We start from the raw sequence: 21,401 nt of genomic DNA, 5'->3' as shown, positions 1-21,401 counted from the left end.
AATCAGTTAGTATACAGGCTGTTTGAAAAACACAGATTACTGCATCTGACCAAAAAACACTTTATTAAAAACAAACTTTGTACATTCTTGGTTTTTTAATTCGATGTTTTTTTTTTTTATAGAGATAGAAAATGTTGAAAACCAAGGGGAAAACAACAAATTATATACAGTCTGGAGAAGTTTCTTCCAAAAGTGATATAACACGTGATCAGGAAAATAGCGATTAAAGAGGAATTCGATAAGGATTTTTAAAATTGGAGCAGGGAAAATACAATCTCCAATAGAAACATGGAGGGAACATCTTTATAAAGTCTTAGCATTTGGTACCATGATGAAGCGAAACAGATATCATAAACTTCATTGGTTTTATTTGCCTTTAGTGTAATCAGTTTATCAAGTCTTTAATCAAAAATAAAAGGCTGTTATCCTTCATATTCTTCATCCTTTAGATCATTATCTTATAGCTTCTATGTTATCAACAGAAATAATCATATTTCTTTCAAAACGATACAAACATTTGACATAGATGACCTTAAATGTCCTCAGCAAGGTTTTACAAGCATCATAAACATTCGGCGATCTTCCCACTGGTCACTTGTGTTAAAGTCTGTTTTTAGTGAAAAGAAAAGATAAGTTTCTATTAGTGACACTTCCATGCATGAGTGGTGTTGATTTGAAATGGACAGCAGCTTTCAGTGTAGTCCTGAGGCAGCATTTGGTGTCAAGAGTTTCCATTGCTTCAGTATAGTTCAACTCTCAGCTTTATATTCTACAGAGATATTCAGGTGAAGGCATCTGACATGAAGAAGCTTTTCAAGACCTAGCCTAGGCCTACATAATGCTGTCAATGATAATACAATGAACCGAAAAACAATAGAGGGAATAAAGAAGAACAGATACCCGCATGCATTGGTACATCAAGGTTTGTTGTTTTGTTTTTCCAGAAGGGAGCACTAACACTATAGCAGACTACATCTATTTGAATGGATTAGCCAGCAATCCAAATGCCTGTTTTAGTGTTTATTTTGTGTGTTTTTTTTTTTTTTTTCATTCCTAAAGAGAGAATAAAATCTGGTGGTAGTTTATAAGCAGGAGCCGAATTCTTTATTCAAACTGGCTATGAGAAATACACATTTGTTACATTGAGCTTAGTAAAGTCTTCTCCGCCGCATTTGCTAGGCACAATGGTCCAAGGTTGGCATCCTGGCATTAGTAGGCAATGCCACATTCTGAGTATCACAATTCATCAAATAAATTCTAAAGGAGGGTGCTGGAAAATTCTTGCCAATTTCTTGGCTCAATTGCGGAGTCCCGATTTGGTTAATTAATCCTTTTCATTTCATGCAATCTAATTACTGAGAGATACAGTAAATATTGACATCTGCAGTCAATCCGATAGGAAAAACAATGGACAATTGCAATTAAGGCGCTGTACACAAGAAGCTGGTGATTCTTGCGACAAGCACTGCACCTGGCAGGACTCTGCTTTGCATGCTTCTGCAGTGGGTGCTGGTGATTTGAATGGATCCAGAACCCATGAAAACAGATCACGGGGCTCCTCCTAGTGGTCGTTGTTATAAAAAACCTGATAGTATTAGGGAGAGTCTCATGGAAACAGTCATATTTCACCCCAATATCAATATATTTTTAAAAATAATATTGTCTCTAAAGAAAAGGAACTCTATTTTTAAGACCTATGTTTTTTTGTGTGTGACATTTTCATGAACATTAAGCACGTTTCCCTCCCACATTCTCATTACTAATGCATCCGGATGTTTCTCATTATTCTCAATGATCACTCCCATTAAATTTTCATTACTGTAATTAAAATTCATCCTGTCCAGAAAGGATCCTTTTTTAAATCAGCATAAATCCAGCGCAATAAAATACTATGATGATCCTTAAATCCATGACTATTACAGTAATGAGAATTGGGTTTGTGCTTTATTGTCAAAGAAAATAATGTCATAATGCTTATCTTAATGGACCTAAAAGAGTTGCTTTAAAACATAATTGTTCTTTTGATTTTGGAGTGAAATGTGTTCTTGACAGGTTTCATGAGATTCACTCTTTCATTCTTGCTTCATTTCTGAAGAAATGCAATTTTTTAATACATCAAATGTTAATTTGACTTAATTCTTCCTGCAAATTTGATGTGATTGTATATAGTAATACTGGTAATTACAGCCTGAGGAAATATAAACCATCATAAATACATGTGATACAGATAAATTTGTTGTTTGAGCCGCACAGCGACCTGTGCCATTCTTAAAGGCATACAGTAGTTCACCCAAAAAAGAAATTTTACTCACACTCAAGCTGTTCTAAACCTGTATGAAGTATGTAAGTATGAAGATTTTTGGGAGAATGTTGGTTACCAAACAGTTTCTGGTCCCCATTGACTAGTATTTTTTCATGCTATGGAAGTCAATAGGGACTGGCAATTGTTTGGTTACCAACATTCTTCTTTTGTGTTCAACAGAACAAATAAACTCATACAGGTTTGGAACAACTTGAGGGAGAGTAAACGACAATTTTCATTGTTGGGTGAACAATCCCATTAAATGTCATCATCCTGAATGAGCACAACATGTATACTCTTTTACATTAGTAATAAAGATACTAACAGAATTATAAATTTCATGAAATACAGAGTCACTGACTCTTTAACAGTCCATCAAAGTTTAAGATTTGGTTTGTTTTTTTCTCCTGCACATTTTAAAATTGTTACTCAAAATGACAAAAAAAGGTATGAATTTAGTCTAAGCACAGTCTTCCTGATTGTAATTTGCATAGAAATGTTTTCATAAAACAAGATCCTGATTTTTTTCAAAGGGCCTCAAATGTCCAGTACTACTTTTGGAAGGTCTCACCAGCGAACAAAAACTTGTTTTATAGTGACTAATCTAAACCAAGGCTGGAAATAGTGTGATAGAATTAACTCACATTGTTGTTTACTAATAGAAATATGGTGACATTTTGTCTTTTTTCTCTGACTAACCTTTTGCTGATTAAAAGGGAAATTTGACTAAACTACTGAAGTCTACAGGAACCCAGAAATGATGTGAAACTAGACGACAGCTTGATCTCATGCTGAAAACGGTCTTTAGTACATGTGTTTGTCCCATGTCAGTGGTAGCTTAGCATATATTAGTATTACAAGGATGATAGGCTGATTTCTGTCAGAATTATTTAATTCTAACCGCTGAAAGGAAGCAAAAAGTCTCTTTAAAAGTCCACTATGGCATTCTCTCAGTCTGCCATTCCATACACAGGTAAGCTGGTGTTTGCTGTAGTCTCTTTGTGTTTGCATGAGTGTGTGTGGGGGAGATGTTTGTTTGCGTGTCAGACCAGCGTGCCTGGCGTGGGTCTGTCATTACTGGTCTCTTTAAGTGTCATCTCCTGCATTGTAGATGAAAGGGTATCTTGGTACAATGAAAGCTCCATCGACCTATAGGGAAGAAGAAAGAAGAGACGACAAAATCAATGAGGTATGATAAACTAAGAAAAGGAAATATTTAAAATGTATATAAAATATAATATTAAAATATATACACTACTGTTCAACAATTTGGGGTTGATAAATTATGTTTGTTTGGGTTGTTTTAAAAAAATATATTTCATTCAGCAAGGATGCATTAAATTGATCAAAAGCGACAGTAAAGATTTTAATCTTTCAAAAATGCTGTTCTTTTGAACTTTCCTGCACAGGATTAAATTACATTTTTAAATATATTCAAATAGAAAATGTTAAAGTGTAATAATATTTTACCATTTGTCATATTTCTTACCATTTTACTGTCTGGCCTTGATGAGCATAAAAGACTTCTTTCAAAAACATTTAAAAAATCCTAAACCTTTGAATGGTACCATAATAAATATGAACATTTGAATGTTAATTCAAAAAATACTATAATGAAAAAATACTATAATTCATTCAATTGAACTAACTGTTAATTTGTACAGCTTGAAATGTGAAAATGATCATGTGACACTGAAGACTGGAGTAATGATGCTGAAAATTCAGCTTTGCATCACAGGAATAAATTACATTTTAAAATATATCAAAATAGAAAACAGATATTTTAATTTGTAATAATATTTCACAATATTACTGTTTTTATTTAATTTTTAATCAAATAAATGCAGCCTTGGCGAGCATAAGAGACTTTTTTCAAAAGCATAAAAAACTGTAAAATATTTAAAATGTTAATGTAAAAAAGTATACTATTGTTTAACTCCTATAATAAAAATACAGTCAACAACTTTGTGAAAATGCATTAGTAAATGCAGAAAAGAACATTAAGATAAATAAATGCTGTAAAAGTCATGATGCCTAATATATATATTTACCTTTTCGAAAACAAGGGTTTCTTGACTGATGGTTCATGTATCATATGAATGTAGATTGTAATTCAGTCTGCAATTACCTGCCGTGTAGAGGGTGGCCATGAAACGTGGCCGACTGAGGCATCTGTGGATAGGATGTGTCCGTTTGAAAGGACTGTGGCTGGTGTTTTAGGGGTGGATGGGGTTGTGAGGTGTGCAGAGAGGACGTGGTACGCCTGCGTTGAGTCTGCGTCCCATCTTTGCCCTTCCCTCCACTGGGCGCCTGTCCCAGCGCGTTCCTCAGATACCAGTCTCTCAAGCCCTCCAGCGCCAAGGCCTTGTGCAGGCTGCGTGTGGGGTCGTCGGGGGTCGTGGGTGCGGACGACTCGGTTGGGTAGTGTGGTGGTCTGTGAGGGTGGTCTATGTGCTGGTTATGCAGTGCATTAACGGCGGTGCCATTGGCGGTGTTGGTTTCAGTGTAGGCAGAGAGCAGGATAGACTCTTGCTGGTGCTGCTGTGAGGGAACGAACGGCCCGCAGGATTTGGTGCGCGTCACTTTGACCCTCCGAGGCTCGCCGGGTTTCCCTCTCAGCATTAGCGGGCTGTAGGCCGGAGGGCCGTTGCCCAGGATAAGCTGCTGCGATTGGGGGAAGCCGTTCCTGTAGGGAGGTGGTGGAGCATTGGGACCTTCGGGCCACGGCCGGGTTTTTGCGCTATTTTGGACCTGCAGTCTTTGCTGAGCTTGCATCTTCTGCTGTTTCCCCCACACATAATCTATGAGGATCTCATTGTAACCGCCACCTCCGTTCGTTCCTCGACCTCCCACAGCCGAGCGAACGCGGGCCAGTTCGCTGTGTCCGTTTACCTGCCGTTCGGGGCTGCTCCGCTGTGCCTGTTTTAAAGTTGTGTCCATGATTGCTTCTGAGCTCTTGTACGGGCCGTTTCGAACAGGCATGCCTAACCTTTGACCTCCCTCCTCCAGCGCAGAGGCGTGCCGGTCGAGTAACGTCTCGGAGCTATTGCTTCGCCTGTGCCCTTGCTCGTAGGACCCCTCCTGAGACTGCAGAGGCACCTGCTGGGACGCCTCGGGATTGTCTGACCACTGCTTCATGGCAGCAGTGCCGCTAGATGATTCTGACCTGCGCACACAAACAACACATTCAAATACATTCACTACCATTTAAAAGTTTGGGGCCAGTATGATTTTTTTATTTTTTATAATTGACTACTTTTATTCAGCAAGGATGCATTAAATTGCTCAAAAGTGACAGTAAAGACATTTAATGTTATCATTTAAAAAAAATAATTCTATGTATTTTTTTAGGTCTGTCAAAAACAATGTTACCTTAAAGGTATAGCGGAGGATGTTTTACTTCCTGGTGGGTAGTCTAAACTATTGGTCCTCCTAATTGTCAATCATTCTGGTGAATCAATCAAACTTTTCAAAAAGTGGAGAGGGCGGGTCTTATCTAAAATTTGGAAAGATCCTCCGCTATACCTTTAAGGGTTAGTTCACCCAAAAACTAAAAATGATCCCATAATTTATTCACCCTCAAGCCATCCTAGGTGTAAATGACTTTCTTCTTTCAGCCAAACACAATCTGAGTCATATTAAAAAATATCCTGGCTCTTCCAAACTTTATAATGGGAGTGTAATTATAGCATAACCGGTCAGAGGTCACTCTCCCGCCGGAACTTGACTCGCATACGGCAGTTATCGGAAGCCCATGATTATAATTCATAAAGTTATAACTATGGATATTTTTCTTACAAAAACGCATCGCTTCGCTTCAGAAGGCCTTTATCAACTGTCTGGAGCCGTATGGATTACTTTTATGATGGATGGATGAGCTTTTTTGGGCTTCAAAAAACGAGATACAATTCACTCCCATTATAAAGTTTGGAAGAGCAAGGATATTTTTTAATAAAACTCTGATTGTGTTCGGCAGAAAGAAGAAAAGTCATATACACCTAGGATGGCTTGAGGGTGAATAAATTATGGGATCAGTTTCATTTTTTAGGTAAACACCCTCATGTCGTTCCAAACCAATATGACCTTCTTTGTTCAGCGGAACATAAGAGAAGATATTCTGAAGAATGTTAGTAACCAAACAGTTTTAATTCCCACTGACTTCCATAATACGGACAAAAAATACAATGGAAGTCAGTAGAACCGAAACCAACATTCTTCAAAATTATCTTTTTTTGAAGAAAGAAATGCATACAGATTTGTTGACTTAATAATGACAGAATTTTCATTTTTGGGTGGACTATCCCTTAAGCTACCCAAGTGTCTCTCTGATGAAATGACAGCCACACAACACATCAGTCTCCAAACATGCTGATATCAGTATCTCCCGGCACTGCGGCACAACAAGCTGCTCTGTATCTGTAATTGGATTGAGTAGGAAATAATGGGGCTTTACGCTCAACCTCCTTAGACATCCATTACTTCATTACACCTTATTGCAAATAAGTAATTTAATCAAAATGTTTGTGCCATTATCAATTCAGGACATTTTAACTATAATTAGCTTTATTGTCAGCATGCAAGCTGATCTGCGCCGTGTTTTAACCTACGTTTGTGCATGTGTGTTGTGCGCATTTGTAACCTGATGTGCACTCCTGTTATTCCATTGCGGGACAAGAGAGGAGTTGCTGGTACACTTCTACCTTCCAGATTCGACACACTTCTTGGAAGAGTGTGACTCGGGCTGGGAAACAAACAAAGTCTAGTTACATCTTCTTGTTATAAATCTAGCAGCACACAGTTAACAAACTTGATCTATGTTATATGGTGACAAAGACCTATTTATAAAACTGATGAAGTTATGTTTTGATTCTAAATTGTAGCTTATTTCGGTAGCACTTTATTTTACAGTCCTGTTCCCCATGTACATACTATGTACTTATTACAGTAATAACAATAACTGGGTAATAATAACTAGGTACTAACCCTGAACCTACACCTAAACCTTACCTTAAAGGGATACTCCACTTTAAAATGATAATTCTGTCATCATATACTCACCCTCATGTTGTTTCAAACCTGTATGAATTTCTTTCTTCTGCTGAACAGAAAGGAAGATATTTAGAAGAATGTCAGTAAACAGACAGTTTCTGGGTCCCATTGACTTCCATAGTAGGAAAAAATATATACTATGGAAGTCAATGGGACCAGAAACTGTCTGGTTACTGACATTCTTCTAAATATCTTCCTTTCTGTTCAGCAGAAGAAAGAAATTCATAAAGGATTGAAACAACATGAGGGTGAGTATATGATGACAGAATCTTCATTTTAAAGTGGAGTATCCCTTTAACCCATATAGTTACCTTATATTACCCTGTATTTGCTTAGGTAAGTACACTATAGGTACATGTAAGTACACATACTATAAAATAAAGTGCAACCATTTATTTTTATTATACAGTGATATTTCAATAGTCACATGATGAATATAGTTACAGCTGGGGTTACAATTTACAATGTCTTTTAGATTTTTGCCAAAATATCCATGAGTATCAAAGAGCCTTTGTTCTAGAATCAGCTATAAATTACAAACCGCATACATTTTTCCCGTCTAAATGAGGTGATTCCAGATCAGCTTTTCAATGCTGATTCACCTTTGGATCTACATAAAGTGTAAAAACAGCTGTTCCTACTTTCTCATGCTGAGCACGAAAGCAAATTGTGCTGAGCGAGTACCTGGCTGAGCTGGCCACAGAGTTGCGGCGAGTTTTTATCTCGTAATAGATCTCCACGGGGGAGAGTTTTCGAGAGAACCTGTTGTCTGGACTCCCCGAGACCAGCCGGGGACGTGAGGGTGACAGGCCGTCAGAGGCGTCTTCTGAAGGAGAGAGAGAGAGAGAGAGACTTGAGAGGTTGAGACAGAAGCCAACTTTCTAATTCACAGTTATACACTTTTAAGACATACAACCGTTCAAAGGTTTGGGGTCGGCATGATTTCTGAAAGAGTCTCTTATGCTCACCAAGGCCGCAGTTATTTGATAAAAAATATAGTAATATTGTGAAATATTTATTCAATTTAAAATACCAGTTTTCTATTAGAATATACTTTAAAATGCTATTTATTCCTCTGACGAATAAATTCCAGTCTTCAGTGTCACATGATCCTTCAGAAATCATTCAGAAATCATTCTAATACGATGATTTGCTGCACAAGAAACGTTCCTTATTATCATCAGTGTTGAAACATCATTTTTTCAGGATTCTTTGATAATTAGAAAGTTCAAAAGAACAGCATTCATTTGAAATAGAGATCTTATAAATGTCTTTACTGTCAATTTTGATCAATTTAATGCATCTTTGCTGAATAAAAGTATTAATTTCTTCTTCTTCTTCTTTTTTATTACAGACTGCAATCTTGAAAAGGTTAATGAGTGTAACAAAGAAGTTCTTATTTCATTTAATTAAATAACAAAACAAAGCAAGTATGATCTGCGTTCAAATGCTGCACAAGCTATATTTGTGCAGTTGGTTTGATATTTGTAATTTGTAACGTATTAAATATCTTATTAAATGACATTTTAATATTTTTAAGTGTGTCTTAAGTGTCTAAATAATTTTTGGGGCCACTGAACATACACAAGTGCGAATAAAGGAGGGTTGTTATGTATCGATTACAGCAAAATTCATACCTGAATGCCATACCCTCAGAAAATAAGCACAAGCAATGACTTAGTCACTATATTAACTAATTTGTTTAGTCTTTTTCCTGTCATTTTTGTTGTTGTTATTTGCACTGATGCTTTGGCAATATTGTATATAAATAATTTAATCAATACATTTCTTAATCGGAATTGAGAAAGAGAGAGAGAGAGAGAGAGAGAGAGAGAGAGAGAGAGAGAGAATCTGTGAGAATCAAAAATGCCTCAGGGAGAGGATTAGTTTAGTGAGTGTTAATAACAGGCTTTTTGACTCATTGATGTGAAGACTTTAACGACCCCCGCGGGACTCTCCATCCTCTAAACTCATCCTGCCATTGTAATAGTGTTTCTTATCTCTCGCATTCATTATCCTGCTAATGTAAAGCACTGATCCGTGCCATAACTCACCAGTGTCCTGATTGGTGGAATCTGACGTGGAGCTGCTCTCTGACTTCACCGCGTTATCTGAGGATATAAACATTCACACATTATAACTGAACTTATACACACATTACATGAAGTCACATTAACACACTGTATTGGCTCTATGCTGCTAGAAAAAAAAGTCCGCTAAATCTGACAAATCCTTTCTTCCAGATGTCCTCAAAGCTAAAAATGTGGTTAAAAGTAATATTTTTCTAAATTTTTTCTATATATTTATAAAATTGTGGTGATGTGTATTAATGATTTTAACTTGCATTTTTAACAATTTATTATTTAAAGAGGTTTGACTCTAATGTGATAATTATATGTAAAAGACAAAGATTCAATTGTCGCAATAAACAAAAACAAAAACAGAATAAATAAAAAAGTACCTTAAAAATGCAAAAAAGATTTTGGGGAGGTATGGTTAAGGGTAGTCAATAGTTAATAGTTTCATATGAAAACAATATGTCTATAGTTTGGCTTCATTCAGAAAGCTACATAAGTGTGTGTGTTTGTTAATTTTTTTTACTGAACTTGCATCATCATTTTAGTAATAATGGCCGGAAACAGGCCGGTTACTCGACAGTTCCTGTTGCACAACGTCAGTGCATCTCATTTAAGGTGGACTGTTTTCCATGTTTGCACACAAGAGACATCTTTCCCTTCTAAATTTATATCACATACACAAACATGCAAGCATAATAAACTGTTCCCACAGTCCAAAGCCAGACCACCAGTCTGACACTAAACTGGTCTGATCCGTTGTGAACCACTCTTCGTCCTGTCTCTCACAAGCCAAGTCTGATCAGGTAATTTACCACATTTACATGAGTTAAGCACCACATGTACTGTAATATCAGAATAATTGTTAATATGATTAGCTTTAACCTTTGTTATCTTAAAACTGATCTCTGAGTCTTTAGTTTGATCTGTTAACTAGTCTCTGTTATCTCAGCACAGTTCAATCAGACATTAGCTCAGTCTAAGCTATAATCATTACTGTATGTCAGATTTATCACAGCTGGTTCGCTCAGTTTGATCATGGGCCGAGCAGAGACAAACATTATAGATTTTTTTTTTTCAAGTTGAGCAACTAGAATAAATAACCAAGCTGTATGTGTTTGCCGGGTTTAATGGACCTAAAAATGATCATTCTCAATGGGCAGTTGACAGGCTATACTTTAGTAAGAAAAAAAAAGAAAAAAAAATATATATATAATACATTATATATACAGTCACCTCAAAAAGTATTTGGATACTTGGTTTGATTAATGACATTTTTTAAATGTGGTTTAAATGTCTGAATAATTTTTAGGCCATGCCGTTCAAAAGTTTGGGATCAAAACTGACATTTATAATATTACAAAAATATTTCAAATGAATGCTGTTCTTTGCACATTTCTGTTCATTAAAAAATCCTGAAACAAAATGTATTATGGTTTCTAAAAAAAATTTTAAGCAGCACAACTGTTTTCAACATTGCTAATTATCAGAAGGATCATGTGACTGAAGACTGGAAAATTCAGCTTTGCATCACAGGAATAAATTACATTTAAAATATATTATAATAGAAAACACTTATTTTAATTTGTAATGATATTTCACAATATTATCGTTTTTTTTTTACTGTATTTTTGATTACATAAATGCAGAAGATGTTTCTTTGAAACATTAAAGGGTTAGTTCACCCAAAAAAGAAAATTCTGTCAGTAATTACTCGCCCTCATGTTGTTCCAACCCCGTAAGACTTTCGTTCATCTTCGGAACACAAATTAAGATATTTTTGATGAAATCTGAGAGCTGGATCACTCCTCCATAGGCTTATGGACTTGTAGTGTCGAGTCTTTTCACGTAGTGTAATAGCGTAGCGCGTCTGTGTTGCACGTCACCACGTATCACACACATGACTAGCGTCGCCCAATAGTGAGCCTACGTGGTGACGTGCAACGCTGCGCTATTACACTACGTGAAAAGACTCGAGGCCCAGAGAGAAGGAAATGAAAAGTGGAATAAAGTCGTTATTTTTGTTTGTTTTTGCGCACAAAAAGTATTCTCGTCGCTTTATAAACTTAAGATTGAGCCACTGTAGTCACTTGGACTATATTAACAATGTCTTTAATACATTTTCTGGGCCAGCAAGTTATAGTGTCCATAAGCCTATGGAGGAGTGATCCAGCACTCAGATTTCATCAAAAATATCTTAATTTGTGTTCCAAAGAATAACGAAAGTCTTACGGGGTTGGAACGACATGAGGGCGAGGAATTACTGACAGAATTTTCATTTTTGGGTGAACTAACCCTTTAAAACATCTTTCTGTATATATGAGTAAAATATTCCCAAATACAAATTTCAGGTATGAAATGTTGTTAATTTCCTCTGAATGTTCTTCAAACCCACCTGTGTGGCATCCTCTGTGAACGGTTCGTTTGCTGTGTGAAGGATGCTGTTCTGAGTCGACGTGCCTGCGGAGGGCGCCGCTGAACAGAGTTTTCTTTGTCTTGCGCTGAGAGGCGTCCTCTTCCTAAGCCAGCACAAACATTGAGCAACTTATGATGTTTATCCATCATGTATCCAATATCAAATTAGCGGCCACCCATATCATCTCAAATCCACACACCTCATTTTTCGTGTTTTGTTTGGAACTGCTGCGGGACAGACCCGCCCTGCGCCGCACATGAGGGACTTTCTCTCCGGTCTCCAGAGGATACTCATGAGGAACTTCACCTGTCATTTCCTAAAAAAAAATTATGCCGAGCAAACATGAACAAGATGACTTTTGCTTACACTGTTTCATTATTATTTTTGATATATTAAAGCAGCCATGTTTACTTTTGCAGAATATTATATTTGTTTATATTAATTTATTCTAATTTAGTCAAGTTTGAACAAAACATTTACTTAGTTAATTATATTTTTACTTCAATTATTTTTTTATTTTATTTCATCTGTAGAATTTAACAGGCTGTTCTCCTGCTATATGTTCTATATGTACATGAGCTCTATTATGATTGGCTAACATTTATGAATGTAAAATAAATAATTATATTTCTGGTAAGACGCTGGTGTGCACACACTGTTAATGTGGTCATGGATGTGACATCATAACCACAACAATTTTGGAATGACACGTATTATCAGCTTAATTTTCATAAGCAATCTCTGGAGGGAGTTTTGCGTTATGAATGTTATGAGTGTCATTATGTCATTATGCACATTATTTCAAAAGAGAAAGAAAAATCCTCTTTTCCACTCCTTTGAAATACATACAGGTTTGGAATAACTTGAGGGTGAGTAAATTATGACAAAATCTTGAGGTGAACAATCCCTTTAAGACATGAAGCACGTCATGAAAAACACACCCAAAGTTACATTTTAAATGCCAAGCTTGTTGAGATACAAGTATGAGCACAGATCCGATGGGCTTGTGCCGGCATCTCTGCGGCGTCACATGATCCGGCAGCCGTGTGGTTCAGCAGTGACACCAGGGAGAAATACAACGTTTATCGTGTTGAACTTTCTAAGGAACTAGAACAAGTTCTAAATATCTACTTAATTAAATTGAAATTCGAACGTCAATTCTGCATCCTGTTGGTTCCCTCAATTCAAATTAAATTGAGGAATGTAATTGGCCTTTAAAACGATGAGACACTGACCGCCTCCTGCAGACACACACGTTTGAGTTCTGCTAATCGAGTGTTGAGCAGCGACTGCAGACTTCTCCTGCGCTCCTGCAGCTCCACCATCCGCTCCGCGTGCTGCTTACTGTCCTGCAGCTCTGAAAACACACACACACACACACACACACACACACACACACACACGTCATGTTACCTCAGACTGACTCATTTTAATTGTTTTACACTAGCATTCAAAAATTTGAGGTAGGTACGATTTTTATGTTTTTGAAAGAAGTCTCTTTTGCTCACCAAAGCTGCATTCATTTGATCAAAAATACAGTAGCAATTTATTCTTGAATTTTCAGCATCTTTACTCCAGTCTTCAGTGACACGTGATCCTTCAGAAATCATTCTCATATGCTGATTTGGTGCTCAAGTAATATTTCTTGTTTGTTATTATCAATGTTGTTTTTCCAGGATTCTTTGATTAACAGAAAGTTCAAAAGAACAGCATTTTTTGAAAACATTATAAATGTATTTACAGTCACTTTTGATCAATTTAATGCATCCATGTTGAATAAAAGTATTAATTTATTTTTTAAAAATTTGTGTAAAGGTTCTATATATATATATATATATATATATATATATATAGTGTTTTTTTTAAGTTCCTACATTTTCCCCTAGTCAGGAAAGTCTTGAATTTTTTTTTTTAATTGTGATTTCAAAGGCTAGAATAGTAAAAATTATAAAGAAAACCTACATAGTTTAAGTAGTTCTTAAATCTTAAATAGTTTAAATCCTTATCCAGTAATGAAGAATGACTGGGAAAGGCATGGAAAAGCACTGGTCAAAAAGTGTGATTATGGGTTACTGGTATACACCCTTAACCTTCCCAAATTTTACAGCTTTTGTCCTATTTACTTGTAAAATAAGATTTAAAGGTGAAGCATGTAATTTCTTGCATCACGAAACATTTAATAAGATTTAGACCCTTTTTGAAGATTTTCTCGTTAAAAGGTGTTTGTGAGGATATTTGGTCACCGCAATAACAGACAAAAAGAAAACACACACACACACACACACACACACACACACCCGTCAGACAAACAACTTGCAAAGTAAAATTCTTAGAAAGACCGCAAACAAACACACACAGGCACATGGAGGCGCTCACCAGGGCCTGTTATCAGGTGACTTTTGACCTCCATGTCATACGTCTTTTGCATCACCTCACTGCCTCCTGATTGTTAGTTTACCTACAGAGAGACAAGAAAACAAACCGAACATTACAATGACGAATGTCTCCGGCGAAAGACTTAGCTGGATTCTTCTCAAATCAGACAAGCGTGTAAATAGCTCACACGTTTCTTACCTTCTCACGGTTGGGTAACAGTCATATGTACTGCAGAGATTGGGACTTGTGGCCATGAAGCAGAAGCTGCTGGGTGTTGCTGCAGTGCTGAGACTGGCCTGAGGGGGGAGCCACTGCGCTGCTGCTGCACAACACTTCACCAACTTTATGCCCTGAAACACAAAACAAACCATATGAGACACTGGAGACGCCCCACACACAACAAGAGCTCGGAGTCTGACTGAGAGATGGCTTTGAAGACAGAGTATCAGATCAATCACTTATATAACTGATAGAACAGGAAAGGTTTAAGACTGATGTGCATTAAATAGATAGCAAGGAATTTGATGAGAAATGAGTTCATAGTGAGACTTTGGGTGGTTTGATTGCAAGCTTTTGTATCTTAGCCAAACGGATCACAGTTTGAGACATTGAGACCTCTCTAGAAGTCTTTTTCACATGAGAACAATCAGAGAAAGAGACTGTTTGAGATATTAAAGAGATTTCAGTGTGATTTTTCAAGGTTTATTAGTTGTCTAATAAGCCTGCCATTGTATATTATGAATATTGTTGGCTCTTTGGCGAATCGCTTTTCTTCTTTTGTAAGTCGCTTTGGATAAAAGCGTCTGCTAAATGCATAAATATAAATCAATGGAGGGAAACCTAAGATTTTATAGATTTCTCTGGTGCACAAATTAAAAGATATGAGATGTTTTTTAGATCTTTCAGAACATTGCTGTTATTGTTGACTAAAACTACTATTAAAAATCATTTTCATTCATTGAAATAAATCACAGTGTTATTTTAGTATTATTTATATCTTATTATAGTATTTTTTTATTTTTAATACATTTTTTGTTATTTATAATAAATACACAAATATTTATTTATATTTTGTTTATAAGATAAATTATACATTTTAGACAAATGTATAAACTTCAAAAAACCAGCAGGAAAATTTTAAATGCTGTCTTGGCAACTTAAAATAAAATAAGTTTAACCAAAACTAAAACTAAAATGTATATAAAATTAAATTAAATTAAATCTAAATAGAAATAAATCAAATAATAAAAAGAAAATAATAAAATGACAAAAGCACATAGCAAAATTACAATATACAATATACAATATATATATATATATATATATATATATATATATATATATTTATCATAAATAAATGCTAATTCAAAATAATAATAAATACTATACTATACTATAAATGATACTAAAACAACACTGCTTCAATAGTAGAAATATATGAGGTCAATTTGAGATTTTATTTTTAGTTTATTTGCACTTTCAAGATGGTTTAGTTGGCCCAAGTCACATTCACATCTGATTTTTCCCCCCTTCAGTTTCACATGGAATTGCCTGTGGGAACTCCGGACAGGAAGTGGACTGTTCGTGTACAGGAAGTGGCTCGTGAGGCAGGAAACCAGTGCGGGAAACTGAAATGGGAGGCTCAGACTGACCTATAAAACAATACGGGCAGAAATCCTCACGCACAAAAACACTCTCACAGGCCACGAGTCATTTCCTCGGATCAGCCGTAAACAAGGAGCACAATGAGGAGAAAGGTCGAAAAACCTAAAAAACTGCATCTCACGCCGTTTCCTGTCCGTAACCTAAATAAACCTCAAAAAAACCAAATGTTTTCAGCTTTAACGCCCACTGGTTATCTTTTCTTCACAATGCAGTTTTTCAAGCACAACCATCAGGAAGTAGTTATTATCTCGGCTGCATGATATGGGCGGCTCTCTCTGGACGGCCCGGAGCGGCTCTGTCATTGAGAGCGCATGAATGATGGGTGTCTTCTGAAAAATGTAAAAGGTTATAATCATAAAGAAGGATCAATAGAGTCATGTGCGGAAATAACTTGGAGAAAATGGTAGCGGATGACTGAAGCACACGTCGTAATAAAAAAAAACACAATAGAACAGTGCAGGTATTGTGTGTCGTCATGACCTAATCGTGCCCGTCACACACACTCGAGGGTCAAGGGAGGACAAATAAAAGCGAGTGGGCCGATAAACGTAACACAAATATGTGCATGTTGCTAAAGCAAACACAACGTCTTTGCCTGTCTCGGTTTGCCTGGTGTTGGGTTTCAGCTAATGGAGTCACGCTGTTGTCAGTTTGAGCTTGATAAGATCCCTGATCCTGCTGGTGCCCTGCATTGAGGAGATGTTGAAGAACTACTCGAGTCTTCCAACAACGTTTGCCAATTTTGAAGCTTTCACTGTAGCGTTCACCTAATTCGCCAAATGTTTTGATGAACCCTTTTCACAATATTGGTCCATTCCAAGTTATTTCTCATAACAGCAGCATATGTTGATCTCATTTCCCTATTGAAAGAGGCCATATTTTTAAAGTCTTCATTTAAATTTTTGGGGTCTGCTAAAAAATAGGTTTGAATGTTCAAAAACACTCAAAAATATTCTCCATTGTTGCAGCACCTCACTTCCCAGTCTGTCAGTAACGTTCTGTTTAGTTCCTGTCTCTATGGCTTCGTTTACACTATTAGTAAAATGTGACCCAATTCCGATTTTTTGCTCATATGTGACACAGATCGGATGTGTGACAGTGTAAACAGGAAAAAAACGCATGCGTTTGGATATTTCGAGATCGGTTTCAGGCCTCATTATAAATCTGATAAGTGCCAATGCGACTGTCGTGTAAACAGGCAGATCGGATTTTCTGAGGCATTAGGCAAGGTCTCCGCGGTTAAATGACGAGAGAAACCCTGATGCGCATCTGCAAAGGGACGGATGGCCCGACGAAACGTCGCGTCATCGTAGGAGAGGAATGTGAACAAACATTGACACAACATATTGTTGTACACAACAAAATTTCGGACCCACTGCTCCTCATTTATTTAATACAATATTTAAACAGAATATGCTCCCACCAGTCTTGAGATCTCTCTCACACACAGTAACTGAAGCATATGTGCAATGATGGCACTTTTCGTCCTCCATCGCCTCAAAATCATGGTAATGTTTGGCGAACTTTGCATATCGCAGAGCTAGCATCAAGCATATTTCGCGTCCGTCCATCTGTGCAAGAGAATTTAACCCTTTAAGCATGTGCGATGTTTCAGATAGTATGGCAAGTGTAAACACATGAATCGGATATTGGAACCAGTTGAAAGAACGTGTAAACGGACAGTAAAAAAAAGGTAACAAATCAGATTTGGGCATCAAGACCTGCAGTGTAAACGAGGCCTATGAAGTCCCTCCTTCCGAAAAACACAATCTGCTCTGATTGGTCGGCTAGACCAGTGTTCTGATTGGTCCACCGCTTTGAGCGTATTTCAGAAATGTCACGCCACTTACCATAAGTTTCAACACACTTCTAACGCAACTCAACTAGGCCTCGATTCTTTTATTTTGTGTATGCCTTGAGCGGGAATTATTTAACTGAGGAATATTGTGACGTGTTCGTTCCCGGAAGAAAATTCAATCGACTACAATCGAGGCGTTTCAGGGAGTTCAGAATAACAGTGTGCACTGATATAGAGAATAACTCGCTTTGGAGTAACTTTGCAAACCTTTTTCATGCTCAAACAGCAATATTCTTTAGTGGTGTTAGCTAAAGAAAATATCTCTATTACTATTGCTTATACGTAGAGTGTTGAGGCCACCGTACCACCCCACCAACCACAACCACATAGCAACGCCCTGACAACCACACACAACTCATCAGGTTAAGAACTTCTGCACAACCAAACACTGCTCACATTGTCTTTGTAAAAGATAAAAATCTAGGATAAATTCAGGTTTTGCAAACCAGCATTCATTTAGGGACTATAAATATGCACTAGACAAGCTGTGCATGTGTTTGTGTGTAAGTGAGAGAGAGAGAGAGATTCACCAAATGTCATGACAAATGTTCTGCGGTCCTCACAAGGTTTGCCAGCATTCCACTCTCTCATGTCGGAGCCTGTATTATCACTTTGTTCAGATGTTCATGAAAGCACAATCTGTCCATTTTTTAGCCTTCCCGCATTCATTCCTCTAACCATCTCTCTTATTCTCTTTCTGTAAACGTGTTGCCTAATCCTTAACATGTAAAGGGACCATATTGTATACTTTTGTGGCATTTCGTAGCATATTTTTCCTCTTAAGTTTTTCCCCAAATTTCTATCTTTAATTCTATTTTATATGGATATTTTATATATTTTATATCCATATAAAATAGAATTAAAGATAGAAATTTGGGGAAAAACTTAAGAGGATATATATATATATATATACATATAAACACACACACACATATATATATATATATATATATGTGTGTGTGTGTGTGTGTGTGTGTTATATATACATATATAACACGTTTACACGTGTGTGTGTGTGTGTGTGTGTGTGTGTGTGTGTGTGTGTGTGTGTGTTATATATACATATATAACACGTTTACACGTGTGTGTGTGTGTGTGTGTGTGTGTGTGTGTGTGTGTGTGTGTGTGTGTGTGAGAGAGAGACCCTGGACCACAAAACCAGTCACATGGGTACATTTTTGGAAATTGAGATTTATACATCATCTGAAAGCTGATTAAATATAAGCTTTCCATTGATGTATGGTTTGTTAGGATATGGCAATATTTGGCAGATATACAACTATTTAAAAATCTGGAATTTGAGGGTGCAAAAAAAAAAGCGAAACATTGAGAAAATCGGCCTTTAAAATTGTCCATTTATGTTCGCGATGTTGCTGCATTCACTGACAAAAATAAATGTTTTATATATTTACGGTAGGACATTTACAAAATATCTTCATGGAACATGAACTTTACTTAATATCCTAATAATTTTTGGCATAAAGGAAAAATCGATAATTTTGACCCATACAATGTATTGTTGGCTATTGCCACAAATATACCCGTGCGACTTGTGACTGGTTTTGTGACCCAGGGTCACACATATATATATATATATATATATATATATATATATATATATATATATATATATATATATATATATATATATATATATATATATATTCTGTATACACATATACACACATACAGAAACTACCAGTCAAATAAAGTGTAGAAGACATTTTTAAATGTTTTGAAAGAAGTCTCTTATGCTCACCAAGACAATATTTATTTGATCAAAAATATAGTAATGTATTTAAAAAAAATTATAATAATGATTTATTTATTTACTTATTTAGCTATTTATTTCTGTGATATACATGTGTGTGTGTATACAGTCATGTGAAAAAGAAAGTACACTCTCTTTGAATTTTTGGTTTTACGTATTAGTCGTATTACGTAAAAAAAAAATCATCTGGTCCTTTGCAGGTCTTAAAACTAGGTAAATACAACCTCAGATGAACAACAACATGACATATTACACTGTGTCATTATTTATTTAATAAAAATAAAAGACAAAATGGAGACGCCATGGGTGACAAACTGAGTACACCCTATGATTTAATTGCTTGTAGAACCACCTTTAGCAATAATTTTCTGTATGACTTTATCAGTCTCTCACATCATTGTGGAGGAATTTTGGCCTTCTCTTCTTTACAATGTTGCTTCAGTTCATCGAGGTTTGAGGACATTTGTTTATGCACAGCTGTCTTAAGGTCCCGCCCCAACATTTCAGTCGGGTTGAGGTCTGGACTGGGCCAGTACAACCTTGATTCTTTTCTTTTTCAGCCATTCTGGTGTAGATTTGCTGGTGTTCTTGGGATCATTGTCCTGTTGCATGGACAAGGAAATTCGGACAAGCTTTAGCTGTCGGACAGATGGCCTCACATTTGACTCTAGAATACTTTGGTATACATAGGAGTTCATGGTGGACTCAGTGACTTGGTCCTGTGGCTGCAAAACAAGCCCAAAACATCACCCCTCCATCGGTGTGATGGACAGTTGCTAGATGAGGTGTTTGGGCTGATATGATGCGTTTGGTTTTCTGTGCATTATGGCCAAACATCTCCACTTTGGTCTCGTTTGTCCAAAGGACATCGTTCCAAAAGTCTTGTGGTTTGCAGCTTTGGAGGCTTTCTCCTGGCAGCCCATCCAAACAAGCCAAACTTGTTCAGTCTTTTTCTAATTGTACTGCCATGAACATGCACATGTAACATGTTAACTAAGGCCTGTAGAGTCTCAGATGTAGTTCTTGGGGTTTTTGCAGTTTCTCTGAGCAGTGCACGGTCTGACCTTGGGGTGAATTTGCTGGGACGTCCACTCCTGGGAAGATTGGAAACTGTCTTGAATGTTTTCCACTTGTGAATAATCTTCCCTACTGTAGAATAATGGAATAATGAAGAATAACTTCAGATAGTTTGGAAATGGCCTTAACCTTACCAGATTGATGGCAGCAACAATTGCTTCTCTAAGATCATTGCTGATGTCTTCCCCTCCTTGGCACTGTGTTAACACACATCTGAATGATTAGCAGCACCTGACTGCTTCTTAATTTCTAAAAAAGGGTGTACTTAGTTTGTCACACATGGCTTCTCAATTTTGGCCTAGTTTTTGTTATATAAATAATGACACACTGTAGTATGTCATGTGTTGTTGTTCATCTGAGGTTGTTTTTACCTTACTTTAAGATCTGCCAAGGACCAGATGATTTTTTTATGTCCTGATACGTGAAACTATATAATTTAAAGAGGGTGTACTTTCTTTTTCACATGTGTGTGTGTATGTTAATGAGTTAATGGTTGTGCCATGATAAGCTGTAACAGACAGCACACCATTCTTTCTGTTTTTCCGCTCTTTTGTCTTTTTATCTGATCCTTACAATCATGACCTTGATGTTTCACATAACATCAACAATTTCAAACTGAAACAGAATGGCAATTTTTTTTCTCAGGACTGCAGAATTGTCTCCTCTGGGAACACGGTCTGTACTGAATCTTTCCTTCTTGCAGAAAGCGCTGAGGTTGAGGGTCAGCAGGTTTCTTTGCTCCCTGGACTCTCTGCGACCTCTCTGATCTCAATGGTATTTGACAGACGTGTTCTCTACTGTTCCGTGCCTCC

The 21,401-nt window shown here is 36.7% G+C and overlaps 1 protein-coding gene across 4 annotated transcripts in view; it reads right to left on the bottom strand.

The window, feature by feature from the left end:
* Positions 1–46: 46 nt before the first annotated feature.
* Positions 47–21,401, bottom strand: part of ccdc120a (coiled-coil domain containing 120a) — a 58,783-nt gene continuing 37,428 nt past the window's right edge. For 2 of the 4 annotated variants that reach the window (XM_082189152.1, XM_082189151.1), the window contains exons 2-11: positions 14,417–14,568; positions 14,219–14,300; positions 13,078–13,199; positions 12,042–12,158; positions 11,822–11,945; positions 9,406–9,462; positions 8,036–8,177; positions 6,942–7,043; positions 4,431–5,468; positions 47–3,451 (exon numbers count right to left, since the gene is read on the bottom strand). In XM_082189152.1, coding sequence (XP_082045278.1) covers positions 3,346–3,451; positions 4,431–5,468; positions 6,942–7,043; positions 8,036–8,177; positions 9,406–9,462; positions 11,822–11,945; positions 12,042–12,158; positions 13,078–13,199; positions 14,219–14,270 — 1,860 coding nt within the window. In that variant the 5' untranslated portion in view covers positions 14,271–14,300; positions 14,417–14,568 and the 3' untranslated portion in view covers positions 47–3,345. Of the gene's footprint in view, positions 3,452–4,353; positions 5,469–6,941; positions 7,044–8,035; positions 8,178–9,405; positions 9,463–11,821; positions 11,946–12,041; positions 12,159–13,077; positions 13,200–14,218; positions 14,301–14,416; positions 14,569–21,401 lie in introns of all 4 variants that reach the window. The other 2 variants (XR_014211420.1, XM_082189153.1) reach the window with 2 other exon arrangements.

The sequence above is a fragment of the Leuciscus leuciscus genome (assembly GCF_965113295.1).
Source record: "Leuciscus leuciscus genome assembly, chromosome: 13".
NCBI classification, from domain to species: domain Eukaryota; kingdom Metazoa; phylum Chordata; class Actinopteri; order Cypriniformes; family Leuciscidae; genus Leuciscus; species Leuciscus leuciscus.
Note: the sequence above shows the minus strand (reverse complement) of the source record. Positions and strands in the feature narration are given on the sequence as shown.